Source organism: Physcomitrium patens, chromosome 4 (assembly GCF_059467195.1).
Source record: "Physcomitrium patens ecotype Gransden chromosome 4, ASM5946719v1, whole genome shotgun sequence".
NCBI classification, from domain to species: Eukaryota; Viridiplantae; Streptophyta; class Bryopsida; order Funariales; family Funariaceae; genus Physcomitrium; species Physcomitrium patens.
In genome coordinates, this window is record NC_143413.1 from 10,285,922 (window position 1) to 10,302,539 (window position 16,618).

The following is a 16,618-nucleotide window of genomic DNA, read 5'->3' on the forward strand; positions in this document are numbered from 1 at the left end:
ATATTACTTCAGCCCAGTTACATTCATCTAAATTGTGAAGCTTCACCTCACCAATTCAAAGATTTTTACTAGCGAACCGAGCTTTCTAAGGAACTCATCATCCACTAAGGGTGGATTGTTCCCCAATTTGGTTGCCTAGTTTACAGCAACAGGATATTTCATTTTGAGCGTCAAGATGTCACAGCTGCAATGACACATCACTCCTCTCGGCCGAAACGACAGAATATGCAGCACCAGGGAGTCCACGCAACTCAAGAGTACACAAAAGAATGACCCAGTTTATTAGATTGAAATGTAATTCTTCTACCACACCGCGCTTAGGATACACGAACATTTTACTCTACAGACAATGATCCATATACTAAACCGCACAGTTCTCTTTGACAGCAACAGTGGTACACCGAATGCGGTTTATACATCAAAAGCACTCCATCCTCGGCATCTAAGCTCGACTCACTACCTCCTGAAGAAACTCATGGTTATAGCGTCCATCGGTGAATTCAAATTCCATGAACCACGTCGAGTGCAAGTCTCCATCTAAGGGTTAACGGCGCGACAATTCGTGCGGATTTGGCCTTCATTGCCAGTGAGTACACCGATTCCAGCCATGGCTTGCATGGCCCTTCCGAATTCCGAATTGAAGAAATTTCCGCTGTTCTTGTACACGGCTCCTCTGGTTCTGGAATCGTCCAGCAGGCTTTGGTCGGATGTGAGCAAGCCCTTCCTGTCGATAATGTTCTGGAAATACTGCGAGTCGAACTTGGTAGGTGAAACCCGGTCCAGGTTGATCGGGGCTCCAACGGGCGGGTTAGTAGTGACAGAATCCGCTGGGCACTGACTCTTCAACGACGCCAAGAAGTCGGCTGGAATCGTAGGATCGGTGTTGTTCCCGTAGATGCGAGGGTTCACGAAAATGCAGTGAGCAATTCCGATGGTGTGACTGCCCGACAAAGCCACCAAATCATCGGCGCTCAATCCCTTGCCTGCGAAGAGAGGAATCATCTGAGTTGGCGTCATCGTTGGCACTGGTAGGTTGTTGGGGGGGTCGGCAGCGTTGGACACAGTTCCGTCTCTTCGACCGCCATACACAGTCCAGCCTTTACCTTTGGTCTGCAATCAACATACAAATGACTTCAACATGAGAGGTCGTCTGGAAGTTCTGAGATTCAAGGGAAATCTTTCCAAGGAAGCATGAACTAAAGATACAGAGATGTTGTCCACAGATGATCAATCAGTGGTGACATAATCGATTCAGGGTCAAGTGAGCAGCACCAGCAGCACAGAGTCGCGAGTAGCGTATTGTAGAACGTCAGCACAGGAAACGACCCCTGGACACACACTCTCCACGGCGGTTTTGGCAGCGTCGATTGCGTTGAAAGCGCTCGCCCGAAGACCTAGGTTGATGGTTGCAGTCTTCTCAGAATTGGGTATGTCAAGCAGCAATGAGGCGTCACAGCCCTGGAAGAGCAACATCCAACTTCAGATGCATCCTCACAGTCCGAAGTAATTTCGGTGCAAAAGCACACCATCACAGACATGACTTGATCCTCAAAACGTGTGCCCGTAAACTCGCCAAGACGCAAGCACATTGGCGAAGCCTACACAAATTACAAGCACTGGACGAAGTCGCACGACGAAGGAGAGTCCACACTTACACGAACGAAACAATCATGGAAGGCCATCCTCACAAGGCCGGGGGCGACTCCATTGTCCTGTTGAAATGCCTTGGCAATCTCATTGTAGATTATCGATTCTACATCATATTTGCCGCACTTGCCCGAGTAATAATTTGGTCGAAGGTTGTACGAATTAGCTTCCACCTCGCCGCTCAAGAAAAACATGGCAACAGCCACTGTCATCAGCAAAACTTGCAGTTTTGATGCACCCATCGGATCGAAAGCTGCCATTCTGTCAAGCACCTTCTCAGGAACTCTCAATCAGCTGGAACAACAAGCAACGAACTTGCTGCCAGCCAGCGAACAACTGTTGTCCACACAACAGTTGAGTGTGCTCACTGAATCGGGGTACTAGAAGGTTTCGACCTGGAGAAGCCAAGGTCTGCCGCTAGGCTTTCAGAGCAACTGATGCCAGAGCAGAGTGAGTGAGGGAACTAATGGATGCACCGAAGGCGGAGGAAGGCGATCGGTGAAGTGTGAGTGCTCAGTGGTGTTCAGATCCGTCGCTTATATACTTGACTCCCGTGTGACTTCGCAAGCGAATCTCACGTACTCCTCCTCACTGCTGGATTCATATCACTTTTTCGTGGATACATTTTTCGCATGAATTTCCCAGTTGACAACTACGTTGGTAAACAGCATAGCATGCGGGATCATGAGTTACCTTATAAGCTGTAAAGTCTTCACTGTAACACCCCAGATCTGTATTATATGCCATGTAAATGCTCTTTGCTGTGTGTGAGAGGAAGTTACAGGAACCAACAGGAATGAAGTATAGTGTGAGGTGCAAAAGAGCTACCAGAAGTTCTGGGACACAGAATGTTGGATGTAAGATTTGACGAGTTATCCGGTTCGGGTAAAGCTCTGTTGTGTTGTTGTGATGGAACCAGATTGTGAAGAGGGACTTTACAATGTCTGCTGAATCTTCTCCTCCATTTGAGCGGTTGAAGTCAATATTTGACTGCGATTTAGTAGTCAAATGTGTTTTGTATTTATACAATTTTAATGGACAACTCATAAATAGTTACTTGTTGAATTTTAGAAAGTGTGTTTTAATTGGTCTTTTTTTGTTCTTTAAATTCAGTAAGGTATACTTTGTTTACTGATATCTTGGGCAATGTAGACGACCAAGAATCAAGTGATCCTCTTGTTTTTATTAGTTTAATACTCATCTCATGAAAATTAAAAAGATGTACATGTTTCTGACAAATTAGTCAAGAATTGAAACTTTACAATGAAAATATCAAAGTTCAGTGTAGCAAGAAGTTGATATGTTTTTGAAAAATATGTGGATGTTTGAATATTAGTGATCATTCTCGGTCTGGTCAACTCAATTGAATAATTGTATCATTGTTGTTTTTGTAATATGACCACACTTAGATCGAAAGATGAATAGATAGAAATATTGGAGAATATTTATTACTACTGTACTAATTATTTTGATAGTTATTAATAGATATTTAAATATATTTATTACATATATGTCTGAAAATACAGTAGGTTTGTAGCATCTTTTAGATCAAACTATGTAAAAATAAAATAAGCAAATAATATGCAAATTTAATCAAAAAATACTTATAGATGTGTTGCATAGTTATTAATATTTTTTTAATAAGTTCTTCTAGATCTAAAATATTATTTTAGAATTATATCAAAGTCTAGATATTTGTTTTAGAATTTCGGTTTTCTTTAAAAACATTCTATGTAACTTTCATGTTGGATTACATAAATTTAAATATACAAATCGATATATCATTTAGACTAATTTTATTATTTTAAAAACTGTTTATTCTTATTACATCTCTTAATAGCTATTTTTTGTTTATCATTAATTTAAATATATATATTACTATTATTATTTATTCTAATATTTTAATTTTAATTTTAAATATAATATTATATATATATATATATATATATATATATATTAGACAACTAGCTAATAAAATACTTCTTTCTTTTTGTGCATTTTTCTCTTTCTTTGCTTTAAGAAAGGGTGGTGGTTAAGAAGGAGACAATGATTGTTTTATAAAAAACCAAATCTTAAGTTTTTTTTACTATATATATATATATATATATATTTATTATTTTTAAAAATGTATTTTTCTCAAAAATTATTTGATTTAATATTGTACGTGTGTTTTTATAATTGTTATTATTTGGCTATCAAAAAGACAAAAGAACATATTTTTTTTATTTATTCGATGTTTGGGTTAATATTGAGATTGAATATTAGGTTGCCAAATGCACCCTAAGCATAGAAGTGTACTTTATAGTCAATTTAAACCATGTGGAGGTCATGTGTGGTGTAGGAATATTAATTGGAAATGTAGTGTCAATATTTTTGATAATATGTATATTTATTAAGAAAATCTAATATATGTCATGATGCACAATTACAAAAATTATATACATTACAAAAAATCCTATAAGTGCATTCATATTGTTATAGTAGAATTGACATACAACAAGTATATTGTTTCTTTGCATTATGTTACATACATATTGTGTTATTTTATTTTATTTTTTAAATAAAAAAATAAAATATCCAAGATATTTTTATAATTTTTTTTGCTTGTAAATATACTTTTTATTTTATTTTTTTAGTTTAATTAAATATTTGATTGATTACCTTTAAAAACATATTTTAATAGTTAAGTATATTAAACTTTTTGTATCCAATTCAATAAAAAATTTACTTTTAAAATTAAAAATTATGTTTGGTTTGCATATTTAAATTGTAGTAATTCTAAAATTAAAACACATCTTAAAAATTTAATTTAGAAATTAAAATTATCAATTGAGGTTGAATTTTATTATCTTTCTAATGAAGATAAATTTTAAGATAAATATATATTTCTTTATTTCTTTATATTTAATAAACATATTTTATAGTTATAATTACTCATGTTTATTTGTATTCTACTTATTTACTTTTGTAAATATTGAGAAATTTTGAACTTTTCTTCGTTCAACTGTGTTGATTTAAATTGCTCTATATGAATATAAGATTGGAAGTAAAGTATTTTGAATTTTCTTCTGATTCATGTGCAAAAACATTATTAGAATTTAATAATTAATCTTGAATTTATGATTAGCATCAAGTGAATTTCAATAAGTTTTATACATCTAATTGTTAAAAATAAAAAAAATCATATATTTGAATAATAATCCAAAATTTTAATCACACATGTATAAATTTTACATATGCATTCAGAGTAATTATTTATTTCAAGTATGCCAAATCTTATTTTCACTAATAAGTACTTACAAATATTATGTTTTAAAAATCAGGATGAATATTTTCATATATCCTAATAATCATCAAAGTTTCATTTAGAAGTATAGTTTCATTGTTCTTCTTTGATAATAAGCACAATGTATATGCCTTATTATTTGCTTCATATTGATCATGAAAGAATTTGATTCCTATTGTTTTAAAATAAATAAATAAGTCAATTTGTGCATTTAATTAAATATGCAAAAAATCATAATATCTCAAATTTTGAAATAAAATTAAAGAAATCAAACAAACAAACTGAGAAGCAAGAGGAAGAGAAATAGTACAACATTGAAAGTTTCCTGGCTCATTGAAAGAGTTGACTCTTTGCAACCCAAAAGCTCTGGTCAACAATGGACTTGATTATTTCAACTCACTAATTTAGACAAAAATGATTGTGGTTGTTACCTATACTTCCACCATTATGCATTTCCAACAAAAATCTCCACTTGATTACTAAAAATGTATCATTTTACTATCTAACATTCCCTGTAAAATGAAAGACTTTTGTTCAACATAATTGAAGGTTACAATATACTTCATTCGTATATATATATATATATATATATACATACATATACATATATTAATCCTCACACATCAATGTGAAATAAATTGTTGCAAGAAGGCAATTCTCCTGAACTTTTTATGAGAGCTTGTCCAACAATTTAAAATCAATGAACTATTTAACTCAATCAAATCCTGTCTGGGGACAAAGAAAATCCTAAAATAGAAATACATCATCAACTTTCACCATTTGGACTCTCATGAATGAGTTGACTCAATTTCATGAATTGTACATACTTTGAATGAGTTGACTTACTTTCAACAAATTGTCTGAAACATGGACTATTCTTTGGAGTCCAACTTGTTCTTTATACTTTCATCTACATGATTGAGGGCAAGATGATGTAAGAGCTACATTGTATCTACCATCCTACACATACTTATAAAAATATTATTGAGAAAAGCAAAGAATTATTGCTAAAATTGCAGTAGCAATCCTTGATTGTTTGCATGTTTCACAACAGGACAATGATCAAAGTATGTAAGTCATGACATTTTCATGTTAATACACAACAGACTTTTGAAATAACTGCCACAAAGTCCAACTTACTGTAATGGGAATTTCTCATTCCAGAATTACTATCTTGTTTTAAATTATTATTGTTATAATATTAAATTTGCATAATTATTGATCCACTCAGTTTGTAAAAATTAATCAAGATTGCAACTTCATATGACATAGCACAACACTATTAATCAAATAAAGGCTTGTACAAATTTTCATGAAAATGTCATGAAAATTTGTCATGAAAATTTGTCATGAAAATTTCATCAAAATGTCATGAGAATGTTATGAAAGAAAGACAGAAAACAAAACAAACAATAGTAGTAGAAAAAGGAATACAGATATGGATCTTATTTTAACATTGTGATACATCTATTGTATGAGCACAAATCCCAACTCCATGGCTGAGTGGGCCCAAGGATGATATTTGGCCTTGGTCAACACCCCACTCTCTACCAGGGCAAAGTGGTTGACACATGGTCTCAATTTTTGTTGCATTATATGTGGATGGTAATTGGGCTATTTTTGTAAATGAATACTACAAACTAATTTTAAAAAGTATATAAAAGTCTAAAACATGAGCCATTGGTATGGCATACTTGCTGGGGTCTTTAAGGAGCACCCACAAGTAGTGTTTAGGAGGGTAGAAGTCAACTCTCGTAAAATTAAATTAACCAAACAGAAAAGAAAAAAAAACGTAGAATATAGGACTTTGTAAATAAGAACAAAAACAGTCTAGGCGATTATTGGAGTCTTTCATCCTGGAAAAGACCCAAGTCAAAACGTAAATAATATAACCAAAAATCACTTTTATTCTTCCTCTAATGAATGTCTGTGACAGAATGTTTCTTCCCGTAGTAAAGTGGTAAATATTTGTGTTGGTTTCGTAGGTCGTAAATTAATGAGATTCATGCACTAAATGCCATTAGCAGTGTGGGTGGGATGACAAGCCAAGGATTCCGACGAAAGCAGAATTCATCACACCTCACTCTCACAACCAGACTCAGTAGAACAGCTTCCAACCCACATGAGAGCTGTGCTAGCAACAGAAACACAAGCAGAAGAAGAAGACGACGACGAAGCAGCAGCAGAAGCAGCAGCAGCAGAAGTTCAGAAGTAGAAATAGAGGAGCTCGGCGATTGCTGTGTGAGTTCGGGGCCGCATGATTTGCGCAAAGCATGTTCCTCAGGAGGGCAGAGCCGTCTTGTTCCACAAGGATGCTGTTCGAAAGTCGAGTTACCAGCTTAGTCCCTAAAGCATGATCGTCATCTCCGACAGCCTGGACTCTTCAAATGAGAAACTTCTTGCAATCGTCATGATCTTGTGACGATCCAAAATTCTTTTCCGAAGTCATGAAGAACGGCCTATTAGAGGAGTTTTCAACGCATTCTTTTCTTTTAGTTAGATTCTGGTTTATTGCTCCGAGGTGGTATGAAACAAACCATTATTGAAAGTGGAGGTAAGGAGTTATCTCAGAGCTTTGGAAACAAACAGTAAAATATGCACTTATTTACGTGTAGACGACTGTACTTGCTCAAAACTAGTTTAATCTCGAATAAAATCTCTCACCCCTCCGAAGCTACCTCGAACTCTGAGCTCATGTCACTTTTTTTCTTTTTCATATTCGAAATCCAACTAGTTCACGTTCAATAGGTCCAAAAACAAAAGGCCTGAAATTCACAATCCTCTCATAACATTTCATAGTGTAACAAGTGCGTCCCATGACCATAAAAACTCTCAACAACTTCAACCGCTCAAATGGAGGAGAAGATTCAGCAGACATTGTAAAGTCCCTCTTCACAATCTGGTTCCATCACAACAACACAACAGAGCTTTACCCGAACCGGATAACTCGTCAAATCTTACATCCAACATTCTGTGTCCCAGAACTTCTGGTAGCTCTTTTGCACCTCACACTATACTTCATTCCTGTTGGTTCCTGTAACTTCCTCTCACACACAGCAAAGAGCATTTACATGGCATATAATACAGATCTGGGGTGTTACAGTGAAGACTTTACAGCTTATAAGGTAACTCATGATCCCGCATGCTATGCTGTTTACCAACGTAGTTGTCAACTGGGAAATTCATGCGAAAAATGTATCCACGAAAAAGTGATATGAATCCAGCAGTGAGGAGGAGTACGTGAGATTCGCTTGCGAAGTCACACGGGAGTCAAGTATATAAGCGACGGATCTGAACACCACTGAGCACTCACACTTCACCGATCGCCTTCCTCCGCCTTCGGTGCATCCATTAGTTCCCTCACTCACTCTGCTCTGGCATCAGTTGCTCTGAAAGCCTAGCGGCAGACCTTGGCTTCTCCAGGTCGAAACCTTCTAGTACCCCGATTCAGTGAGCACACTCAACTGTTGTGTGGACAACAGTTGTTCGCTGGCTGGCAGCAAGTTCGTTGCTTGTTGTTCCAGCTGATTGAGAGTTCCTGAGAAGGTGCTTGACAGAATGGCAGCTTTCGATCCGATGGGTGCATCAAAACTGCAAGTTTTGCTGATGACAGTGGCTGTTGCCATGTTTTTCTTGAGCGGCGAGGTGGAAGCTAATTCGTACAACCTTCGACCAAATTATTACTCGGGCAAGTGCGGCAAATATGATGTAGAATCGATAATCTACAATGAGATTGCCAAGGCATTTCAACAGGACAATGGAGTCGCCCCCGGCCTTGTGAGGATGGCCTTCCATGATTGTTTCGTTCGTGTAAGTGTGGACTCTCCTTCGTCGTGCGACTTCGTCCAGTGCTTGTAATTTGTGTAGGCTTCGCCAATGTGCTTGCGTCTTGGCGAGTTTACGGGCACACGTTTTGAGGATCAAGTCATGTCTGTGATGGTGTGCTTTTGCACCGAAATTACTTCGGACTGTGAGGATGCATCTGAAGTTGGATGTTGCTCTTCCAGGGCTGTGACGCCTCATTGCTGCTTGACATACCCAATTCTGAGAAGACTGCAACCATCAACCTAGGTCTTCGGGCGAGCGCTTTCAACGCAATCGACGCTGCCAAAACCGCCGTGGAGAGTGTGTGTCCAGGGGTCGTTTCCTGTGCTGACGTTCTACAATACGCTACTCGCGACTCTGTGCTGCTGGTGCTGCTCACTTGACCCTGAATCGATTATGTCACCACTGATTGATCATCTGTGGACAACATCTCTGTATCTTTAGTTCATGCTTCCTTGGAAAGATTTCCCTTGAATCTCAGAACTTCCAGACGACCTCTCATGTTGAAGTCATTTGTATGTTGATTGCAGACCAAAGGTAAAGGCTGGACTGTGTATGGCGGTCGAAGAGACGGAACTGTGTCCAACGCTGCCGACCCCCCCAACAACCTACCAGTGCCAACGATGACGCCAACTCAGATGATTCCTCTCTTCGCAGGCAAGGGATTGAGCGCCGATGATTTGGTGGCTTTGTCGGGCAGTCACACCATCGGAATTGCTCACTGCATTTTCGTGAACCCTCGCATCTACGGGAACAACACCGATCCTACGATTCCAGCCGACTTCTTGGCGTCGTTGAAGAGTCAGTGCCCAGCGGATTCTGTCACTACTAACCCGCCCGTTGGAGCCCCGATCAACCTGGACCGGGTTTCACCTACCAAGTTCGACTCGCAGTATTTCCAGAACATTATCGACAGGAAGGGCTTGCTCACATCCGACCAAAGCCTGCTGGACGATTCCAGAACCAGAGGAGCCGTGTACAAGAACAGCGGAAATTTCTTCAATTCGGAATTCGGAAGGGCCATGCAAGCCATGGCTGGAATCGGTGTACTCACTGGCAATGAAGGCCAAATCCGCACGAATTGTCGCGCCGTTAACCCTTAGATGGAGACTTGCACTCGACGTGGTTCATGGAATTTGAATTCACCGATGGACGCTATAACCATGAGTTTCTTCAGGAGGTAGTGAGTCGAGCTTAGATGCCGAGGATGGAGTGCTTTTGATGTATAAACCGCATTCGGTGTACCACTGTTGCTGTCAAAGAGAACTGTGCGGTTTAGTATATGGATCATTGTCTGTAGAGTAAAATGTTCGTGTATCCTAAGCGCGGTGTGGTAGAAGAATTACATTTCAATCTAATAAACTGGGTCATTCTTTTGTGTACTCTTGAGTTGCGTGGACTCCCTGGTGCTGCATATTCTGTCGTTTCGGCCGAGAGGAGTGATGTGTCATTGCAGCTGTGACATCTTGACGCTCAAAATGAAATATCCTGTTGCTGTAAACTAGGCAACCAAATTGGGGAACAATCCACCCTTAGTGGATGATGAGTTCCTTAGAAAGCTCGGTTCGCTAGTAAAAATCTTTGAATTGGTGAGGTGAAGCTTCACAATTTAGATGAATGTAACTGGGCTGAAGTAATATGTAGTAGAGTACCATAATGGTGATAATGTCCCCGATTGGCATTTACAGAAATAGAAAACCCACACCCCGAGAGCTACATGAACTGCAACCACATATTCCACTCATTAATGTTGCCAAAGGCATAGCATGCAGTGATCATGGCACCATGTCTAAACGCATGCAATTTCGTACCCAAGAATTGAATAAACGCACAAATTAAAAACCGCCCCCATGTAATGGCGGTATTCTTTGACCCCATCAGGCGCAGCATTTCTTCTCAAGCAAGGTGGGCGTGTGTGCAACTTGCGCAGTGGCGGTTGCAGAGAGGTGCTGGCTCTACGTCGCAGCCGTGGCCTTCCCCATTTCCCTTCACCGCTTTGACAAATACGCCCTCCTCTCACTCCACTTGACAATATGAATCCAGAAATCATTGAGGGATACGGATCGAGCTCAAGCCGAATCGATCTAGTGGTGTTGGCAATATTCACACGCCAATTGCTCGGCGCTGCCCCGAAGTTCTAAGATCTAGACCTTCAAATACAACAACTTTATGATTGGGTGGTAGCAGAACAGTGAAAGTTGAATAAGCTGAGGGATTGAGAAGTATGTGTGGAGCCACTCTTGGGGGGAACTACAGTAGGGTGTGCAACTGTTAACAGGAGGAAAAGGTTTGTGATGGGTGCGTGGCTGCCAAAGGTTGCTGACACCAGTAACTGAGCCTTATTTTAACACGTTGTGTTGACTGTCATACAAGTCGACGTGAAATTCTGGGTCCTGGGGTCAACTCGGCTCTCTCCAAGTAGGGCTCTTTGACTTGTTACACGGTCCCACCGATTAGGGATGGCTGACACAAATCGTTTCGATGGTGCAAAATTATCTCCTTGGGATTGAAGACGGAGAGGGGTATCAGCGGCTCTGAAAGTGTTGAGCACTGGTTCATCTGCTCAATGATCATAAAGGGTTCGGAGCTCCTGGCATATATTCGAATTGATTTTGCCAATGGTGGGAGAGACGGCTTGCGCCTATCTCGATACTGCAGACCAGTTGTCTTTTCACTTTGACACTGTTTCTGGTGCATTATCCTATTCATTGAGATTTTAGTTTTTGAGGGTTTTTATGTCATTGTTGTAATGCGCTCCTAATACTCACGATGAAAGTGGCATTCGAAAGGATATTTTTCTAATATTGTTGGTTAAGTTGTTGGTTAAGTTGTTGGAGCAAAGTCCAAACCACGACTTGGTGCGTAATATTCGACGAAGCAGGAGAGCGGATTCTCGAATCAACAGCACTCAGAAACCGTCGCAGTTGAGTGCCGAAAGCGTCAACATCTTACAAACGAGTGACTTATTTGCTTGTCCCGCAGACTGTCCGTGTGGTTCTGTAGGTCTGCGTTAGTCAAACTGGAGGAACGTCTGCTGGCAGATAAAATCTGAACTGATGGCATCAAGGAAAGCCTCAAGGGCTGGCGCTTCTAAATATATCCACAATATTAATAGCCCATCAAACCGATGTGATCGATCCGAAAGCAGCTTCCAGGTCAACCTCTTGGCATTGTTTACTTAGACGTAGTGGCGTCGCCCTCTACCACCATAGCGGTCAGCAAGGTCGAGAGGTACTTCTACTCACAAAGGCTGCTTGCGAGGGGTTCAGAATAAGGCCTTGCATGCATCATTTCTCAACATCAGAAATGTGGCAATCCATGGAAGTTTCACAATAATAGTTAGGAGATTTCAGGAACAAGCAGATATCTAAAGCTGAACTCCAGAAACTATCCAGTGACGCAACATCTTAATCCTGAAGACACGAATGTTCAATCTGTTTGTCGGCTTGACTGCTGCGAATTCAACAACCCATGCTCCGACTGGCTGTGCCTTCGATGTTGCTGCATTATTGTGGCGGATTGTCTCATGACGTTTCAGTTCACTTCATTCCATACATTAAGCTGTGATACAGTGAAAGGAATTCATTCCACTGACTGTTATTTAAGTAGAGCTAAACAACCATAAGTCAAGCTGTGAAATTCTGTGAGGAATTGGGTTAGTTCTTAAAGTTTAGAGCGTTTGCTGAGGGTTGTTCAAGATGCACGATGCGTGTTCTATCCTTATTTTCTTGTTCAGGATGTCTTTCCAAAGAAAAGTCTACGTTGTGGTCCAACTTGATTGTACATTTTAAGCAACTAAATCATCACTTCTACACTGCTTTGTGTAGTTGATGATCACTGGGTAGCTACCAGGGAAGGTGCGGGATGCAATAATATCTTGTTGAGAGCAAGTAAAGTTGCCTAGTAAAGTAAATGTATTACAAGTAAAGTAAGTAAAGTAAAGTACAAGTAAATTAAATGTATTACAAAACTCAACAACTATTTTTTATTTTTTTTTACCTCAAGGTAGAAATTTCTAACAATGTGTTATTTATTTACAGAAAGTTTGGAGGAACTCTCTAGCATAAAAACCCAAATAAATGTTTTTATAGAAATTGTCTTTTACATATATATATATATATATATATATTAGCTACCAAGAAGGCCATGTTAGCACTTTACAAGGACTTTAAGGCTTGTATCTGCTACATTTAAGTTGCAAGATGCTTCTCTCGTAGCTTTTCAGAAGTAGAAAATATTTTACAAAAGTTAATATATCAACATAGAATACTTACAGATCTAATCCATACTTAAAGAACTTCAATATTTCTTAAAAAATATATTTACTATTTTATTTAGTTATTTTTATTTTTATTAAGTCCTATTTACTTAAAATACATGAATAGGTATACCATCATATTTTCATTTTAAGAGAATTCTATAAGAAAAATAAATTTATATTAATTATAAATTTAATAATTATTTATACTTTAAATCCCCTTACTTATGCTATTATCAGTTGATTTTATTATATATCATTGTTACAAATAAATATATAATATTTTGTAAATCAACTAGAAGATAACTTTGATGTCTATAATATGCATGTCTTGATATCATATTTGTCCCAACGTTGAAGATATTCTAAATAATTTAATTTTTTAAATCTATGACCATATTTATTTAAAAATTTTGAATGTTATCTGTTTTCATTTCTAAAAGAAAATAATTTTTTTTCTTGTTAAATTTTATTAAATTTTATTTTTTTAAAATTTACAAAATAAGATAAGACTTAATTAAATCTAATAATACCAACTAATATAGAATTGAATTAAAGTTTTTTTAATCAAAAATGGCCGAAGCTTTCAATAATATAATTTTGTAATAATAATTGATCTTACTACTACAATAAATTGATTATATTTTATGACTAATTTTAATTAAAATATGGTTTTTTTAGAACAATAAATGAGAGATTTTTTTAATTATTAAGTTCTATTTATTTGGATTTAATGGTTTTGTAAAAGTTTTCAAATTTACTTAATAAATCTTTTTTGTATAATTTTATCAATTTAAATATAAAAAAATGAATCATAGATATTAATTATAATTTGCAAATGGCAGTTTTTTTTTATGAAATTAATTATTCAATTGATATATAAGATTTTTTTAGTGTAATAAGACTTTTTTATTTATCTTGTTGATAATAAATAATATACAAAATTACTGTTATAAAATAACTTATTATATATTTTTTTCTTTAAAAAATTAAATATTATTTTTAATAAATATTTAATATGTTCTTAAAAAATTTTGCAAAAAAAAAAAAAACAAAACAAAACAAAACAAAACAAAAACAAAAAAATAATCTAAAAATCTACAAAACTAAATATTTATAAATATTAAAAACCAGACATATAAATTTTGATATTTAAAGACTTAACAATAATAAATATTGCCAAAAAAATTCAGTATTTTATATGTAACTAATATATATATATATATATATATATATATATATATTAAAAATCATATATGTCTCTAAGTTCTTTAAAGTTAGATCTTATTCTATCAAAAGGAAAAAAAAGAACTCAAATAATATTGGTTTATTAAATAATATTCTTATTGACTTAACTTGAGATAATATGATTAGAAAATTTTATAATTAAGTTTCAATATATATTTATATTTGATTGATAAATTTATTAAACTTAAAATTATTTACCTACAATCTCTAAAACTATAAAAATATTTATTTAAAAAAATAGGTAATATATTTTAATAATAATCTCAAATTAAAAGAGCCATTTAGGTTAGAATAGTTGCAAATAGAACTCCTTAATGTTTTGTATTTTTTTTTTGTAACAAATTACTTTAATATTGATGGTAGTGAAGGTGAACATAATAGGTGTATTAAAATCAATATATATATATATATATATATATATATATATATATATATATATATATATATATATATATACTCTAATTTAATTTATTCATATAAATATTTTTATAAATAACTAACTATAAAATAATAAGTAAATTTATAAGAAAATTATAAAATTTATAAATATGAAAATAAAATATATATGTATCTAGTATAAAATTCTCTATTTACTTGCTAAAATAAAATATCTTCATGTAAAAAAATAAAATAAAATAAAATAAAATAAAAAGATTAAAAAATAATTATAAATACGTAAAATTACTAAAATCCTAAAAATAAAGCAAAAAAAAATTAAAAATTATTCTTAGAAATATGTTTAGCGGTTTTATAGCTTTTTATGTATAAATTTATTTTTAAAATTATATATAGAATTTTAAAAAAATATATAATTTATTAATCAAATAATTAGGTTTCATGATGCTTTTATAAGAAAATTTCTAAAAATTATTTAAATTAAATAGAATTATTTAATTAAAGATATGATATAGAAATAAAATATTTTAAAAAAATTCTAATTTTATTCATACATGTTGGTGTCATATAGATATCAAAGTTTGTTTGTTTTAGATAGTTCAAGTATATTTAATTGAGGATTTGAGACAATTATTATTCATAAAAATTTAAAATTTTTAAAAGTTAAGTATGTATAAATTTTTTAATTATTTTATATTTTTATTTCTTTTTGAATTTTTTAAAACTATATAAGCTAAAAATTCCAAATATATTAAAGATACAATATAAGTAAAATAGAGATTTTTATATCATTTTTTTCATATCAAATATTAGAATTGTAAAAATACAAATAGATGTCATAAATATACATAATAACATTAGTATTTACTTAGATAAAAGAAATTAAGTTGTAGTAGGTTAATTTGATAATATTTTGTGGAGGAGCTTCTTAAAAGCTTCATGGATGCAGATTTGACTTCTTGAATATTTGTAGAAAATTGGTAGATTGAATACTTGGCTAATAAGTTGGCTGCGTATTGCACATATTGACTACTTGTTTTACTAGTTGCTTTTTGTTATAAAAGTTGAATATATAGCACTCATGTTAGAAACTTGTCTTATAAGTTAGATATGTATTGTGCAACTTGGATACATATTAGATGATCTATAGAATGTTGCAATGTAATTTTTTAAATAGATAGTATATATATATAGAGAGATAAGAGTGAGGCCTTATTTAATTTTGTTAACTCTTTTCTTGATTCTAGTTTAGTTTTAAGAATTTGTAGCTTTCTTATTATTAGCAAAAGGTATTTCAATTTCTTCTCAAATATACATACTTTCTTATTTTTCTTGTGTCATTTTTCATTGAGATACATCTCATCTATTTAATTACATTCTTGAAGTTTTTGTCCTTGTCAAATTGATAAGAGTTTAGTTACATTATTAGAGCATTGTCTTTTTTTGATTAAAGATAGATCACTCTTTTTTGCTTGATAAGATATAAACATAATAGAAATTATAGATTATATACTTTTAATTTAATATTATTCTTTGATTTTTTTTTCTTTCAAAATCCTCTCTTCAACTTGTATCAAGTGAAATTAGCAATCTTCTTTTTTATTGTATTATTATGGCAAAGCTTATTAAATTGAAGAGTGCAATAACACAAATGTAGGAGCAAAAAAAAGAATTAATGCTTGTAATATATCAACTTAATTTAACTACCACAAGAAGCAATAAGATTAAGTCAAAGTGAAGATATAGAAATAATTGAAATTACTTTATCATCTATACAAAATTATATTATTTCTCTTGTAATAGAATATTATTGAAGTATCAAAAAACCAAAAATTTACCTTATTTAAGAAGTTTGATAGTACAAGATTAAAATCATAAGGATTTATCAATAAAGTACAATTGGAGCTTGAGCTTTAACTTCAAGTTATTTAATTCTAAAATTATTAGTCATATTTACA

General features: G+C 34.3%; 2 protein-coding genes across 2 annotated transcripts; one reads left to right on the plus strand and one right to left on the minus strand.

Moving 5' to 3' along the window:
- Positions 1 to 258: 258 nt before the first annotated feature.
- On the minus strand, positions 259 to 2,145 carry LOC112280849 (peroxidase 5). The gene is made up of 3 exons (XM_024516736.3): positions 1,656 to 2,145; positions 1,273 to 1,458; positions 259 to 1,110 (listed from the first exon to the last, which is right to left on the minus strand). The coding sequence occupies exons 1-3, from the start codon at positions 1,905 to 1,907 to the stop codon at positions 538 to 540; spliced, it is 1,011 nt and encodes a 336-aa protein (XP_024372504.1). The 5' UTR covers positions 1,908 to 2,145; the 3' UTR covers positions 259 to 537.
- Positions 2,146 to 8,253: 6,108 nt separating this feature from the next.
- On the plus strand, positions 8,254 to 10,140 carry LOC112280862 (peroxidase 5). Its single transcript, XM_024516751.3, has 3 exons — positions 8,254 to 8,743; positions 8,941 to 9,126; positions 9,289 to 10,140. Exons 1-3 carry the CDS (start codon positions 8,492 to 8,494, stop codon positions 9,859 to 9,861), a joined length of 1,011 nt encoding a protein of 336 aa, XP_024372519.1. The 5' UTR covers positions 8,254 to 8,491; the 3' UTR covers positions 9,862 to 10,140.
- The last annotated feature ends 6,478 nt before the right edge of the window (positions 10,141 to 16,618 follow it).